General features: G+C 35.8%; 1 protein-coding gene across 5 annotated transcripts in view; it reads right to left on the reverse strand.

The window, feature by feature from the left end:
• The window catches only part of PRR16 (proline rich 16), a 173142-nt gene that overhangs the window by 53955 nt on the left and 100971 nt on the right, over positions 1–18216 (reverse strand). For all 5 annotated transcript variants that reach the window (XM_084304973.1, XM_084304974.1, XM_084304976.1 and 2 more), the window contains one exon: positions 2042–2919. In XM_084304973.1, the coding sequence (XP_084161099.1) occupies positions 2176–2919 (744 nt within the window). In that variant the 3' untranslated portion in view covers positions 2042–2175. The remainder of the gene's footprint in view (positions 1–2041; positions 2920–18216) is intronic.

Genomic DNA, 18216 nt, shown 5'->3' on the forward strand with positions numbered 1-18216 from the left:
AAATTCTGTGCACTGCTATCACAGATTAGTTTATATTGTAAAACACTGAGCCAAGTGAGGTAAGATACATGCAGCGTACCCTCTCGCTTACAATTATTCACTGTTATTTTCCTAAATTTAAGATGAGAGAGAAATATTTTATATTATATATGGAAGGTTTGACTTGCATTATCCAATAATTTCTTGTACACAACAGCTCTTTTAAGAAGGAAAAAAATATTAAACCATTTAAAAGGATTGATATATGTTCCCCGCTGATAAAATCATCATGATGGTCAGTTTTGTCAGATATATGTTCCCATCATGATAAAATCATCATGATGGTCAGTTTTCTCGAAAAACCAAAGGTATACAATGCAGATATGTAGATACATCCCCACACTGTTTCAATGAATTTAGAAGAAATTTTCCATGTAAAAGGCAGGGCATGAGCTTAATCCATGCAACAGAAGCTTAACTCAGGCAGCACAGATCTCGTGCATACATAGAACAGCTTACTGCCTTCTCCTACAGGTGCTAAGACTTCACTTGGCAATAACCCCCATAAAATTAAATGTAGTCAAACAATGCAAAACTTGCGGTGCATCATGAAAAGCATGTGGGGAGCACTTAGGGAAAGCATGAATATTTGCACAATATATAATCTTTGCTCACTGTAGAAGTTTTCAAAGGTAATTATCTGTTAAACTTTTTGTTATGATTATTATTATTTTGGTTTAAATACTCTAAATGTGCTACAGTGTGTATATAGGGAAACTGCATGTACAGCTTGATGATTTTTTTTTTCCAGTTAAATTCCTATTACTGCATTTAAGTGGAGATTCAGATTTAAAAAATCTGTTTTCTGTCATAATACCCTAGAGAAGCCAACCTGGATCAAACCATAGAGTGTGTTTTACATTTCAACTGAAAATAATATTAATAAATAAATAAATAAATAAAAATAAATAAATAAAAAAAAAACCACTGCTTTTATATAGCATCTGCTGTTGGGCCATTTGAGATCCTAATTAGGCACAACTTTGTAAATAACAGACTCATCATCATATTTTCTTCACTGATTGGATGGGTTTTAACTTTAGGTACCAACAATTCTCTCTGTGAGAATAAAAGAAGGTTCTTTCAAAATATAATTAAAAACACTGAGGACTTTTTTCATCTAGTAAGAATATTAATTGGGTTCACCATCAAAATGTGATAACATGAACAATATCTTGTTTTGCATGTTAATGCTTCATAATTGCACAGAGCTTTTCAACTTCAAAGCTCTTTACAAGAATTAAGTGGATGTCCCTGGAGGCCTTAGGCAAAACTTTCTTTGCCTTCAAAAATAGATTTGCACCAGACAAAAAGCTTTGTAAAAAATGCAGGAGTGTGCTGTGTTGCTTTAATCTACAGTGGACATACATGTAAGTGAGATAAAATATTACCACCAGTCTTCATGTGGAAGTAGTGGAAATAGAGGGGAACTGAATGAGACAGTCCCTGCTCCCATAAAAGCTCTGTCCTTGGTTACAGCACATTGAACAAGTGAGAAATAAAATGTGAGATAACTTCCAAAGAAATGTCAACATACCTTTCAATTACTTCTTCACTCCCCTACCAAAGATCAAGCTGCATGTAAGTCTGATGATTGCCTACTATTGCACAGCTCCACACACAATGCCTTTGCTCAAGCGATCAGGTAGAGAGAAATGCTTTTGCTAGAATTCAGTCAAAAGTCATTATCCAGCACTCCACTTTGTTTCATCAAAATAACATTTTAAAACATAGTAGCTAGAAACAGAAAGTTTCCCCAAACCCAGAAGTTATTCCACTTATTTATTCCACTAAGTCCAGTGAAAATCTATCACAAATCACCACTCCGTATTTTCAAACTGAACTTTCTTTTCAGTTTTTTAAACCATGCCACAGATATGAAACTGCAATAGAAGTTTATAACCCATGCACTGAACCCTGTGCATTTTTCAGTACCCTTTGCCATAATGATATTTTACAGTGACTACAAGTAAAATCAAGAAGCACTCCTCTCAGTACTTACCATGTGATTTTTATGCCACTTCACTGGACACAGGGAGTAATACATAGGGTCTTTTTATTGCTCAAGTAGAAAGTGCTCATTACCTATTTATGTTTATATATAGGAAAAAACAAAGTTTTTTCAAGTGGCATACATCACACTGTTGTAGTGGTTGATTTTCTCAAGATGGTCTTCTGGGGTTTTGGCGCAGTTTGTGGAGGCACAGTCGCGGGTCTTGGAGGAGGAAAGCTATTACTGGAACTTATCCCCAACCCTCCATTTTCTAAGGGAAATGGAGGCAGTGGAGGCGGTGGAGGTGGCAGAGGAGGACACTGATGCGGCAGCTTTCCCACAAGACGGGCAGGCTCACTGTGCAAGTGCACCTCCCTGTTTTTAATGTTATACCGAACATCACAGTCTGGGCAATAACCGTGGTACTGCACTTTTTCATTAAATCGCACCCGTTCCCTTGCTCCTGGCTGAGGACACCGCTCTTTCTCAGGTCTATGCATTAGAGGCTGCATTGCAACTTTGTCCAAATTACTGTTCGGTATATAGCATGTATCTCCATTTGGGATGCGGTTGGGCCCATTTCTCAGCAGGGTACCATTAGTCTTGACAGGGTTGGTCGAAGGAGGCAGCCTTGAAGGCTCGTCACACTTGACAGGCGTCAGTCGTGGTGGAGGTGGGGGAGGATTTGGCTTCCGCAGCACGGTGAGGATAGCAGAGGGGTGCGCAGGGGGCTTGATGAGCGGAGCACTGCCCCGCACCTTGACCTTCTCCAAGCTGGAAGCTGTTGTGCTGCTGGAGCTGCTGTTAAGTGTGTCTGTTTTGGAGCTGTCCGTCATCTCATCCTCCAGCTGCAGGTCAGATGTCAGTGTGTCGATCTGGTCAACCACCTGCACAATGGCCAGAGAGAACACAGTGAGAAAAGCTTGTCCCTGCAAAGGCACAGAACAGAAGCACCCTCTGCAAACAGTTTTTTCCTTCCCGGATCTGAAGTACACAATTTTTTAAACCACTTTTATTATTATTATTATTACTTTGCCAACTTAACAATGGGATGGGTAGTTGGCTAGCTCAACAAGTGAATACAGAAGAAATACAACTTGAACCACTCCGGAATGAAATTCCATTTCTTTCCCTCTAGGGTTTACTTGGCAATATCATTGTACATGAACAGTAATCCTTCAGTATTATGTTTTGCCTTCCAGTGCAGGAGGAGACTTAATTATTTAACTTTAGCTTATATGTGACAGTTTCTGAATCTAAATCTGCTGCAGAGTATATTTCAGCTCTGATCTTTCACACAATCTAGATTTGCATACACGTCACTGTATCAGTGGTATTACACACCTACAATCTTAAGTTTGGTACACACTTTGCTGGCTATTTTTTAACATAATTAAAGTAATGAGGAGCATCTACCCTCCTGTTTCAGACTGCCTTATCTGCTGTTATGAATTTTCCTTAAGGTTGTTATCCTCTGAAGTAATCATGAGATAGCACTTGCTGCAGAGAAAAGGAAAAATAGCTTTATTTTTGAAGTTATAACCATTCGTTCACTTATGTATTTTACTTAATGATCTCGTCTACCACCTGTAATTCTGTTTTGTTCATTTTTATAAAGCCTCATATCTTCTAGTCTTCCAGATTCCTTTTTTAGTCACTTTTATGTAGGCCATGCAACTGATAGTGTCTACTAGGTGACCAAAACTTGTAATATAAAAGTCATAAGGCCTTCCTGAAAACTGCCTTTCACACTATTTGTAGTTGAATGACTAGTTTTAAACTACAGATAACCACAACACAGGAACTAAGTATTTTCTCACATACATAAACTAATCACTGGAGCTGAAGTGCTACTAGTTAACTTAATTTCACTAACAAAAAGTTCACACCATTGTTTGGGGGACCCATGGCACATGTGTGATGTTCTGGAAGGAGAGCATGAGGCTGGGTGCCTACAGTTTTGCCACAGTCATCCTTACCCCTTTCAGTTTTTCATCTTTACCTTTTTTTCTTTTTTTTTTTTTTTTTTTTCCCCCCGAGTACAGCCACATGTTAATCACAAAAAAAAAAAAAAAAATCTGAAGGCAGCAATTCTATCTGGTCAACTCACTCCTGTGCCCACAGGTAAAAGTAAACAAAAACTCAATAGCATGAAAGAGCTTCCTAGATTCCACTCTTCATACTGTAACTACAAGTTGTGTATTTGTAAAACCATAAAAATTCACATGCAATACTTTAGTTTACTTTATAGAGATCAGTGCCCTCTTTCTTCTTATAAAAAGCAAACATGTAGATAACCATGGTTCAGAAAGAAATCTGACAAAATATCTTTGAAAAAAAAAATCTGATTCCTCTCCAAGACCAAAACAACTATTCATTTATTCGCAGTTCAAAGCCAAAGACCTTGTTTCATTTAATTTTCTATTTTAGCATTTTGGTTTCTCTACAAAAATAATAATAATAATAACATAAAATTATACCCATACAAGATTTACTCCCCCCAAATAATTAGGATTTAAATGTTAGATACAGTTGAATTCTATCAGTATCTTCGGATAGCAGGAAAGCCAGCTTACAGGAGAAAGAATTCATATTTTCACTTCACTTTACATATGTAAGCAAGACGTAGAAAACTTCTCAAAATGAAAGGAACAAGGACAGTACATTTGAGATATGTGCACTAAGCATGAAATTCAAACATATATCTGCAAGTTTAGTGTGGATTTGTGTCAGTATTAGGGTCTGTATATGGCTAAATATACTATTGGATCCTCTCCTGAAATCCAATATATGTTTGTTTGTTTGTTTTAACTATCAGTTAGAGCTATGGAATAGGTTGGTGCAATCACAAGAAACTCCTTGGAAAGTAGCGAAATTAAAAAGAGACATTAAATAGCTGCAGGGAAGACTGGAATGCAAGACATAACTGTAAGGCTGCTCAACACAGAAATGTTTGAAAGCTTGTACAGCAGATTGGCCTATATTACAGTATCTAATAATGCAAAATCTGATATTTTGTTGACTAACATTTGGTTTGTTTCTATTGCAATTGGATTATTTCAGCAAAAACGCTGTTTACTTTCCTTTATTTTCTACCATGGTACTCCCCTCAAAGTATCTATAACCATTTAAGACCATGGAAATCAACACTGCATATGTGAGGAAAAAGCCAATAGATTGCTGATGTTGTTATTGTAATATTATCTATAGGTATATCTCATGGAGATTAGCTGAACAATATACTAAGTGTACATTAGCTTAATAAAATTAATTCACAATTTCCAACACAAAATTTCCAAGAAAGAAGAAAAGTATTTAAATGTTATTTTAGCACAAGGACAAAATTCTAATAATTTTGTTTCCTTTATTTATGTAGCACCAGTCACAAATAACAGCCTATTTGCTTAGGCCTCATGTGTGCAACAAAAAGATTGTTTCTGTTCCACACAGTACAATATAAATGTACTCCATGCAATGTAATTCTAGAGAAACAGAAATGAGTATTTATTATTTTGAAATGGAGACATTAAAATTGATATTCCACTCCTGATACGAGGTCATAGCTGTAATTATGCATCACATGTGTCACGAAATGGCAGATCCTGGTGATGAGAAAATTTGTGTCCATTCAAACTGCCCTTCTGGCAATGCAAAGATTTTCTCAGGAGTAACATGAGTCTGGCCCTATGAACCATGCTTGAATTTAAATCACTGTAGAGTTTATCTCCTGCCCTCTGGGCAACTGTGTAGTACACAATGGAAATTTTCTGTCACCTGTCCATTTGTAAAACATAGAAATAGTATAAAATGACTCTGACATGACAACAAAGTTTATCTGTCCAAATTAATTGCCAACACAGTTCATGATTCTATTTACTGTTATGTTTTTTTGTTTTGTTTCAATTTCATCCCAGAAAGAAAAATTCAAATTAGATGGAAAAATAACAATTACTGACCGAGACATTAACACTGATGCTGTAAAAAAACTGCAAGTCAAAAGAAAAATAGACTCCATTTCACAACACACTTCCTATGGAGTCGTACAGACAATATTTAGAAACAAAAAAGCTGCTCTAGTTCTGCAGAATCTGTTCAGTGATAAAACAGGATTTGATTCACAAGTGCAAGTACAGAGAGTCATCCTCTTATACCCTGAGGAGCTCCTCAGCCATTAACCAGATTTGATGCCCCCTTCTCCCCTGCTCGCTCTGCGGGATCTTGTGTGACACTCCTGAATAAACAAGGATGTCAGCTCAGTCTGACCCACTTTATGGATTTTATATTACACTACTTAGACTCATAGAAATTCTGCACTGCAACCAGCATTGTATGGAGGATATGTTGGGATATGTTGGTACTATGTATGTAATTTTTACTGGGTGGTCAAAAAGATGTAATAACTCCCCAAAACAAAGAGAGAGAGAGAGAGAAAAAGAGAGAGAGAGAGAAAGAAAGAGAGAGAGAGAGAAAGAAAGAGAGAGAGAGAAAGAGAGAAAGAAAGAGAGAAAGAAAGAGAGAAAGAGAGAAAGAGAGAAAGAGAGAAAGAGAGAAGGAAGGAAGGAAGGAAGGAAGGAAGGAAGGAAGGAAGGAAGGAAGGAAGGAAGGAAGGAAGGAAGGAAGGAAGGAAGGAAGGAAGGAAGGAAGGAAGGAAGGAAGGAAGGAAGGAAGGAAGGAAGGAAGGAAGGAAGGAAGGAAGGAAAGGAGGGAGAGAAGGAGGGAGGGAGGGAGAAAGGAAGGAATAACATACTAACTTTACAAGCAATATGTAGTGCATCAATTTATTGTTATTTTTTTTTAATAAATTTCTTAAAATATATAGAGAGAGTATAACATATTGATTTCTCACTGAAGTTAAACTGCAGCCCCTGTTTAATGTAACTGAGAATGTCATCAAATATAATGTCTTGTGATTCTCAAACGCTGCACAGACTGGCGTAACATTTTCATTTTTCAGTTTTAACTTACAAATTTTGTCTGGTTGTTAACTCCGCTAAGTGGTAAGGAACTTTTCTGGGTGAATATCCTAACTTGCCTAGATCAACACTCAAAACTTCCAATTTCTTACTGGGTGCCAGGATATTGTTATAAGAAAATAACTAGTAAAACATGACATTAGAAGAAACAATTTCTTTTATTTTTTAACCCTATCTTTGAAAAGAGTGTCTTCAGTTAGCTACAATCACTTTTTGGAGTACTTGTCTTTGTGTAATTCTGCAATACACATCCAAAAATGTATACTTGATCTACTAGATATAGTAGATTTTATAATCTATTTACATTAAATGTTCCACCAGTTTTTCTTCTGTTTTAAAGGCAGTGGAAGAACTTCTTTACTGAAAGGGTTGTGAGGCATTGGAACAGGCTGCCCAGGGAAGTGGTGGAGTCACCATCCCTGGAAGTCTTCAAAAGACGTTTAGATGTAGAGCTTAGGGATATGGTTTAGTGGGGACTGTTAGCGTTAGGTCAGAGGTTGGACTCGATGATCTTGAGGTCTCTTCCAACCTAGAAATTCTGTGATTCTGTGTGATTCTGTGAAAACAAGACAGTAAGGTATTGATGTTCAATGAATATATAAACCACCAGCTGCATGCAATTCACCATAAAAAAAAAAAAAAAAAAAAAAAAAGTTTTGTTTTGTTTTCAAATCTTGAATAAAGAAGCGAATTACTTTTCAGAAAACAAAGTAATATACCCTTAAAAACTCATAAGATTTCAAGTTCACAGAACTCAAAATTATTATTTTTTTTTTCCGAGGCAACCATCCATTTTCACTGCTTTGTATGTTCTTCAATGTTTCATGTGATTTTATGAGTAAGATTTTATTTCTGAAAAGACTTGCAGCTCTACAAGCTAGCACTTCTGAAAAAAGCCGCATACGCAAAATGGAAACGGTACTTAGCTCTGATATTACTTCTGAGATATAATAGTTATAATCCATATATTGCTATTTAATACTACAATTCAGCAGTGTAAAGCTATGAGATTTGATATGACATTTTGGTGGAAGTTTTGAGAAAATTACAGACAGATATGGATCTTGATCTTAAATCAACAAAAGACACATTAGGTCATGAGCCTAGCACAAGTTTTTGTTTGCTTTCTTTGAACTAAACAGTATACTGGCAAAATGAACAAAATGTAGTGACATTTTTTAATGAAAAGAAGTAAAATAAAGAAGTCTTAATTCTGGTATTTTTGTATCAATTCCAAAAACTTGCAAAGTTTGACATGGATAATTTTTCACTGTATGTACAAAAATTAAGTACAAGACAAACTATTAGAACTCATAATCAATAGAACTGCAATCCAGTCCACCAGAAAGAAGACATTCTTGCCTATATGTAAAGAATTGGAAACATGCTATATCAGTAGCTCCTAGTATCTTCTGACTCCCTCTCTAGTCTTCCAAAAAGAAATCAGTCACTTGCTATAATTACTACAGGAATCTCTAAGACGAGTTGTCATACCTAACCTTCCCATCATCTTAGGTCATTATATCTTGCAGAGTAGTTAATCCTTTGTTGACAAAAATCAATGTTCAATGTAACTAAGTACACATACAAAACATTTATTTTTTATTTGTTTTTTTTTCCAAAATGAGTCTTTACCTGGAAGTCCTGAACCATCACGGAGCTAAGTGCAAACCAAAAGCAAGTCCCTCATAACACTGAGAGTGCCAGTATTTCTTTGCTAGCTGCATAACATCACAAGAATACCCTGCTCTCAGGTGCTTATAATTCCATCTTCAGTCGTCCATGCGTTTTGCATTTCTCACAACTAACTTCTCACTCATTCCCAGTGATTGCAGCTTCCAGGCCAAGGGGAAATTGAACCAAATTTAGCTTAGAAGTAGGTTTATAAAGTTGTGTTGTGTGAGCCAAATAATTCCAAACAGAAAGAAAAGTAGAGCCATACAAGGAGAGACAAATGATCTACTTAGTACAATAGTTTGAAAAAAATGATAAAAAGCAGATGTCTAGGCAAAACCACAGGAATAGAAAAGTCATACAGAAATATTTCTGTGTAATTTTATCCCAGCCTCAAACAATTTCTATCTCAAGGACGTCTTAACAGATTTTGCATTTAATAGATGCAAATAGAAACCTATTTCTCTACCATCAACATGCCTCTCTCATCTTGAATCCATATATCTTTTTACCATCCACAACATACTGCTGTTTGTCACTGTAATTACAGAGATATACCACCTACTCCCCTTTCTGCTTGAGAAAAATCACAGGAGCTTTTACAGACAAAATGCCTCATGGACCGGCATGATGCTTAAATACATAAACTTTAGCTATTTTGCAAAAGAAAACAAAACAAAAATAGCTATGAAAGGTATCTCAGTGTTGGAAGCTTCTCATCATATAAAAAATATTTGATAAAAATATATCAAATTCCAAAAACCATGGCAAATGTCTGTAGAACAAAGAGCTCTTAGACATAGAAAAACGAAGAATCAAACAGCTGCCTACACCCAGCAGTCCTTCTTCAACCACTAGTAAGTTATAATATTTTTTTTCCAGTGTATCATCCAGCTTCTTCACATCTGAAGCTGTAAAGAATTAAGTAAAGAATTGTGTCTGTTTATACTATGCTATTCTAGCATAGTGCTAGGAATGAGCCTGATATGTTCATTCATATGTTCATGTATGTGTGTGTTAATACACACTTTGGGGAAGATTCTGAGTTCAGGTTTTGGGGGATGACACAGTAGCATCCCAGGCTGAGTCACCCACAGTGCAGCACCAGCTAAGTGCACATCAAACTTGTCAGCATTACAGTATCTGAAAGATCAATACCCTCAAAAACAAGCTTACACACATCTCAACTCTATTAAAATAAGTAAATAAATAAACCAGACATTCATTTGTTAACTGTCACGAGGAAGGTTTTGCTAAAGAATACATTAGTAACTTCAGCAAAATAGTATTACCCTTTGAAATGCATTACACCCTCATCATTTTCAGTTACAGACCTTACTCAATCATTCCCTGAGATTTGGAAACAGTTTGAGGATCAAATTAGGCTGTGTGTAAATTTACAAATGGAGAATTATGAATATGTTGGAATCTTGGGAACCTAATAGGGCCATGAAAACTCATTATCATCATCCTCACTTAGCATTTCAGGGAAAGCAAACTGGGAAATCCATATTCAAAATCTTAAAAGGAAAAAGCTTCCTTCCCAAGAAAGAATAAGAAGGAAATAATGAGAGCAGTGACCTGCTCCCCAAGTGCCTCTTTAAGATCTTTCATAGCAATCGTAATTTCTCTCTTTAGCCTTTGGGATGGAGTCTACTAAGGAAGCTGCTTGGAAGATCTTGGAAGAGATAAAGGTAGGTTTGTGGCACATACGTGTAGCATGAAGGACAGTACAGCTATAGTTTCTGTCATATACAAATAAACTCTAATAAAATGATGATAAATAAATAAAAACCCTAAGAAAATACAGTAAAAAAAAAAAAAAAAAAAAAAAGCTTTCAAGAAAATCAACTTCAAAGAATATTTATAGCAACAACAACAAAGTTGTTTTAAAATGTTAGCTGAAACATCAGCAGTCTCTTATCTGTCCTAGGTAACAGAACTTTATGCCTCCAGCAAAATATTCACATCTTCTACTGTTTGCCAATATAGGATGGTAATTAATTTCAAGAAAGTAAAGTTTATTAAATCTGTTTATATGTCACATCTAAAGACACAGAAACAACACTTGTATAAACTTTGGAAGGGGAATGCAATGATTTTGCACATAGCTCATTTCCCAGGCTGAAAGCCAGACCACACCTCAGACAACACTAAAAAACAATTCTCACTCTGCATTATCAGCTACAACCTCTCTTTGCTCCCCTATCTTACCCATGATGAAGCATTTGCCCAGACTGTTTAAGCAAAGCAAATCAGTCCACATATCTGAAACAACAGATAGGATATGCAATCTCTATGGGCAGCAGTGTTTAGCGGTCTTTCAAGAACAGATTCCAAAAGCAGCAAGTTAATCATCAGTTAATCTGGTACAGTTTGCCCTGAACATCTACTAAAAAAAAAAAAAAAAAAAAAGTATTTTAAGTACCAGAGAAAGTAATGTCAACTACATAACAAAATAAATGTTAAAAAATAATAATAATTCATATGACTCACAATGAAAGCCACAAGTTAATGGGAAATCAGTAATTTTTTCTTTATGATCAAACTGATGTTAAGTTTTTTTATCTGCTCTTCAAATTTCAGTTTTACAGCATAGATACAGTTTCTGTGACTATTTAAGCTCATGCAAGTAATGCAGTAATGCTCACTTTCACTTTGGGAACATAATAATCTACAGCATATCCTATCTCTCAAAATGGCTAGAATAAGACTATGATAAGCAGACTGTACAACTACTTTATTATTTGGTTTCAGTCTATTTTATTCTGCATTCATGGAATTATAAATTGTATTTTTAGAAACATAAAGATTGAAGACCATAATTTTTAATCTATTGGGTGAGAAAATAAAAGAAAAAAATAAATAAAAAGGATGACTCTGGACATGGCAAATGTACATTTGATCCATGATTTCTGTATACACATTTTTTTAAATTCATCATCACAAAACAGAAAATTTAAAAGACAAATTGCTAATCAGCATTCAATGTTTACATGTGCACATAAGTGCAAAGGCCTCTGTGTAAAAGAGACAAGAGAATTGAAGTGTAACCCCTGAGTACGTGCTTCAGTGAACTTCACTCCTTCAAAGTGAACCTCTTTTGTTTAATATACAGCATCCACAGAACACCGGAGCTGCGAGACTTTGGTGTGTCCTCTGAATAACACATACATTCTAAAATAACAGTTTAGAAGCTGCTGCTTACTGCTGTTTTTCTCTCTAAAAGCAGAAAATAAAATTGAACAATGGCTGAATACTGACAAAAACTAAGGAATGGCTAATCTGTGCATTCTCATTACTTCCAATGCTTTCTAAATGAAAGTTTTTAAAACAGCTAAAAATGCAGCACCGTATAATATTTGAGATTGTCATCCCTGTGTAACAATCTTTTTCTATAAATATTGATTCATAATGATTACAAATCCAGTAACTTGTCTAATATCTAATGCTAATTTAAATGAATGCTAAATATTTCTCTAAGCTCATAACTGTTAATGTAAGCAGCATGAAGAAGATCCTTAAAGTACAAGCATCCCCAAGCTATTAATGCTCACCATGGAGACTGTATATACCCCTGTAGGATTAGAAAAAAGCATACAACTAAACACATAAACAGTTTCCTAGGTATACTATTCAGATACACTAATAACTACTAAAACCAAACCAGCTAAGACAAACTTGTAATATTACAGCACTGGGAAAATAAATAGATAGATAGATAGATAGATAGATAGATAGATGAATAAATTCAAACCCCTCTAATCAAGAGGAAAAACAAACAAACAAAACCCACTACTACCACCACAATAGGCAGAGAATTAACCACTATTTTTTATTTTCCTCTGGCACTCCCACAGAGGCTTCAGAAACACATGATGAATATCCTTTTGTTAAAAAAAAAAAAAAAAAAAAAAAAAAAAAAAAAAAAAAGATCCCCAAGAACAGCCTGTATATCTTTTTGGAGACCATGTGTTAGACTGTTGTATTTTTTTGGTTAAAAAGATTTTATTAGTAAAAAACCGCTCTGAGCCTATATGGCCTCCATATTTTAAGATTTCACCACCATTTATGTGACAATTTAAACCACATTTAAGCACAAATGCAATGTGTGATGAATTTGCATTAATCTGGAAGCAGTAATTCTAAGAGTGTTGGACGTTGACTACACAATTCCAACAGATCTGAAGAGAACTGACATATTTAGCTTAATAGACACATTTCCCACTTGTCCGCTGGTTTCAAAACACTACCCACAATCCATTAAGTTTCATTCTAATTCAAAGCCTGGACAAATCCAAAGGTCAAAGCAAAGTTTTGAAGAAGTGACAGTATCCTCCACTTTTTGCAGTGAAAAACAAAACAACCCCCCTGAATCAGAATGCTTTTTCTCTTCAGATATTTCTGAAATACTCTTTCTGAAATACTCTTTAACATAATATGGCTACATTAAAAGAAACAACTTTTGCTTAAGCAGGAGGTTGAAGGGCCTGTCTTGATAAAATAATTATATTGATACTGATGGTGATTACTAAGAAGTTGTATAAGTCTTTCAGCTGAGAGTTCCTATGATGTGAGGTGGGTGAGCAGTTTTCTCTCCCCTGCTCCCCCTATGAGCTGTTGGCTACATCTGGAAGTAAATGTGCTGCAGATGCTGCTCCAAGAATGAGAGAACAAAAAAGATGTTGTAATATTGATGGTGGAGGTTTCTTCAGACTCCAATTGACTTTTTCCATCTGGAGGTACAAGACATAATAAATAGCAGGAGATAGCCCTTCGTTAGCTTATACCGCTAATAAATAATAGTGTCACTAATAAATAATAGCAACAAATCAGTTGAACCCTGCTACTAGAGAGAGTAGTTGCTATGAACCTTGTAGGTTAGAAATGAATACTTGATTGCCTTTTAATTATTAGTTGCTCCAAGTTAAATGATTTCTGCTCACATTGCATTACATACTAACTAAAGATTTTAATTAAAATGAAAGGAATATTTTGTCTTAATATTTATGGATAACATTTTCTTCATATCCTTTTAAGTAAACACTACATTGGCACAAAAGAAATACAAAAATTAGGGTTTTTAGCTCATTCTTGTTTCTGTATATGTCATACAAGTCAAAACTTTAAAAATGATTATTTTTTCTCTGTTTTCCATGGCTTTGGTCTGAACCACATTTTTTATTCAATTTGCTAATTATATAAAGAAAGCCAATAACAATATTATCCTGGCAAAAAAAAAAAAAATCCCTTACACACATACATAAATTTGAATTCTCATTAGTGCTGTTTTGTATGTATTTTAAACAGAGGGTAAAATAAACTGTATCTACTTTTTACAATTAAAAATATACTTAAATGATAAGTGATGACTACAGTGTTCACAATAGCATATAAGTCTTGCTGAGGCTGTTTAAACTATTCAAAATTACACAGTCTAGTGGTACACATTAATATAGATGACTGCTTACTTTGTAGTTAAAGCTGAATTTCATCAATTTTTTTTTCACAGTTTGAAGAAATGCTTTCTGGTTGCCTTACAGTCAAAAAAAAAATCAACAAAAAACATAACATTTGGTTTTGTGTGGTCTTGTGTGGAGCCAGGTGTTGGACTTGATGATCCTTGTGGGTCGCTTCCCACAAGGATCCACAGAACCATAAAGTTAAGGTTCTGTGGAACTAAAGGCACATGGAGAGCAAAGGTGAAGGTGCAGAGTTTAGAGCTGAAGTTTGCAGTGAGATATACATTTTATTTGCTGGACTTTGCAAATGTTTACATAAACTCTTTAAGATGTCTTCAAGATTTAGGTACTATTGTGTTTTCAGATATAGTATTTGTACTATTAATCATCCCAAGAGAAAGGCAGAGAGAAAGGAAGGCAGGGAGGAAGATTGTCTATGAACTCTGTAACTGAGGTATTTCTAGTACTTTTGAAGAAGGTAATTGTTTCAAAGTGTGCCAAAATGCAATATTCTGTATTTTTATTTATTTGTTTTTAAGTAACAGCTAATACATTTCTGTCCTTATAAGACCATTAGCTCATGTTTTTGGCACTATTATCTGCTTTTGAAAATCCATTTCTGGTTAAATGTCAGGTTATCATGTAGCAAAACAGAAACACTGCAATCTGGTAAAATGAACATTGTGACAAAACCAAGGAGTCAAATCCAGACTTACTTGACCTATTTAAATATGCATACACACCAAACAGATTCATTTTCACAAGGATTTTATGTTGTGTTAGTCAATTCAAGTTCACTGAGCAGTTCTGTCTCTTGGGATGCAAGCACAGGCTAAGACACACCCACATTCAAAACACTCAGCAAACAGAGATGCAATTTAACTGCTTGGAATACTTCACGTACAGAAAGACAGGGACCACTAGGTCTGTAATGTGCTTACACTTCTGGAACTGCTGAGCGACTAAATAAGAATTTAGCTTTTAACCATTCTTAGTTGAGGTATCAAAGACTTATTTGTTCATCTGTTGTATCCAGCTGTGGTGGTTTTACTGTGCTAGGCAGCTAAACACCACAACCGCTCTCTCACTCCCCCTCCTTAGATGAGGAGGGAAAGAAGTAAAGTAAAGAACAACTCACAGGTTGGGGTAAGGATAATTTAATTAGAGGGAAAAAAAAAATAATAACATAAATAATAATAATATAATAATAAATTCTAGCTACAAGTGCAGAGCACAACACTGTATGGGCAGCTGCAGGGAAAGTTAGCATCCCAGCCAGACCCAGTACACCAGCACCATGGTGCTGTATTTTCACTGCTTGTGGTCCTGCCACTCTACTGTGCACTCAGTTCAGATCCCTTTGCATCTGTGGCACACGTTTCTCTTGGGGGTAGTTAGTTACTTTTGCTGTTTTTAATGCAAGAGAAGTGTGACTTATCAGAAGCATTAATTAAAGGCTGAAGGTGAAATTCAAGAGGTCTGTTTACTTCAGTAAATAAATAGTTACATTGTAGGAGGAACCTGCAGTAGTACACTATACTGATACAGAAAGTAGAAAACAATTTCCAAGCAGATCTGCAAAACACAGTTAGTGGGGTCAGGGGCTGGGGAGAGCAACCCCTATCCCAGCCATGCAGGGCAGCAAACTGCCATTGAGATTCAGTGTAACTGCTGCAAATTTACATCAAAGATAAGGTCAGTGATGCATACCTTGGCATAAGCAGCTGAGACATAGCCTTTGGAGGTTTGTTCTGGTTTTTGGCTTCTCTACTATGCATTGAGTTAGCACACTAATAAGAAAGTTACAGAATACTTAGAGCTATGGATAATAATTGTTTCTGTGGTGACTATGGCAATACGAAGAAAATCTGATCCAAACCTTATGGAGAGGGAAGTAATAAAGCAACTTCTTGTTTGCCAGATCTTCCTTTCACATTATTTTCTGGAATTTACAAGACATGAATACCTCCTCTCTCTCACTTAAAACAACTTCTGCTCAGGTTAATTACAAAATACCACAAGTACTAAATAATTTCTTTGATTGCCACCCACATTACTAATCTGCTTTGAAGAGTCCTCATGTCCAGTCCTTATAATTCCCCATCCCTTTCTGATAATTGCAGTTCTTGTCACAGCAGGAATGAAATGTTTTGTACCTATTATGCTGAAGTGGTCCTTACATGTAAAGAGTGGGATTTTTCCAGTGCTGCTGACAGGGTGCACAGACAAGCAATAGGAAGATAGATCAAGTGCCTGCTTCTCTCACTACGCTACAAAGGTCATCCTGGTTTGGTTTGATTTCAAATAAAAATGGCAGCCCCATTATTAACAGAACATGGCTGATGAGAAGAAAAGAGGTTATGGACAACAGAACTTTAGTATGTGCATTAATATTTTATCATAAAACTCATCAAAACTCATCTGCTATTGCTGTATATCACATAATCAGATAGCACCAAACAAATGACAATTTGTTTAATCATTTTCTCGTCTATTAGTGAAAAAAGGAAAAAAAAAATAAAGAAAAGAAAAAAGAGAGAGAAAAAAAAACACTATACTGGCAAGCTTTATGGAAGTATGGAAGTATATTAAGTATGTGTCTGATTTCATCATTTGTTTCTGTGTAGCATAATTGTGACATGCCAGTACTATCATCTAGACAGAACATATGAGAAAAAAAGAACTTGAATTTACAAAGATTATGATTATTGCTACTTTACTTAATATCAAATACTTAATACAAAAACACTGTAAAAAATCACAAATATTGTTAGGTGTTGTGTTAAATTAAGATACTTCGCCATTATGCAACACCATTTATCTTCTTGCTTTTTATCTTTTCCTTATTTAGATTGTACACTCTGACAGAGGTGTTACGATTCTGTTGTATACAGACACCTCTCCCCCCTTACCCCCTCCCCCCCAAATATGCACTACTTATTACCCGTACTGTTCAACAAATTATGTTACAGCAAAACAACATTGGCTAATCCCATTTGCTGATATTGTTGGGCAATAGGTTCCTTCCGCAGCTAGAAAAATGAAACTCTAAATAGTCAAGTTTCAAGTGCAGATGTTAAAAAATCAAATATCCCTTTCATTATAATTTCCTTACAATGTATGCTCTACAAATCTATTGGAAAGAAAACAAACAAACAAACAAACAAAACCAACTCAAAATTCACCTAATCTAATTATATTTTGTTGAAAATGTGTTTTAGATAATAGCTATCGCAAGCAGTTCTAGAAATTGGATTTTTTCATGAGTAACACACAATTATATGATATACTAGGGTGCATAACACTAAATGTCCCCAGTGGAAAAGCTGAATATGCCATGCTGTCCCTGACTGCGAAGCCCTTGCCATGTCCTCACAGACACTGATCATCATACCCAAGCACTACTTATATCTTGTATCTTGTATCTTGCTGACATTCAAATACCGCTCATACCTGTCTAATCCCTCAAGAAGTGATTTAAGTCACTAGTCCCAGATACCAAATTTAAAAAAGAAAGCAATACCACTTTCTTTACATAAACAAATAAATCCAAAGTATATATACATATCAAATGCATGAGTTAAGTTCATGCAGGAGTGGAGACCACAGAAGCTGTTACACAAAAGACGGATATAGTGGGTGCAGGATGAGGAGAATCACAGAACTGTAGGGGTTGGAAGGGACCTCGAAAGGTCATCGGGTCCCACCCCCCTGCCAAAGCAGGTTCCTTAGAGCAGGCTGCCCAGGTAGGCGTCCAGACAGGCCTTGAATATCTCCAGAGAAGGAGACTCCACAACCTCCCTAGGCAGCCTGTTCCAATGCTCTGTCACCCTCACCGTGAAGAAGTTCTTTTGCATGTCAGTGCGGAACTTCCTGTGCTCTAACTTGCAGCCATTGCCCCTTGTCCTATCCCCACAAACCACTGAGAAGAGGCTGGCTACATCCTTCTGTCCCCCACCCCTTAGATATTTAAATACATTGAGGAGATCCCCTCTCAGTCTTCTCTTCTCCAGGTTGAACAGACCCAGGTCTCTCAGCCTTTCTTCACAGGGAAGAGTCTCCAGGCCCCATATCA

Source organism: Netta rufina (assembly GCF_964035555.1).
Source record: "Netta rufina genome assembly, chromosome: Z".
Lineage (NCBI taxonomy): Eukaryota > Metazoa > Chordata > Aves > Anseriformes > Anatidae > Netta > Netta rufina.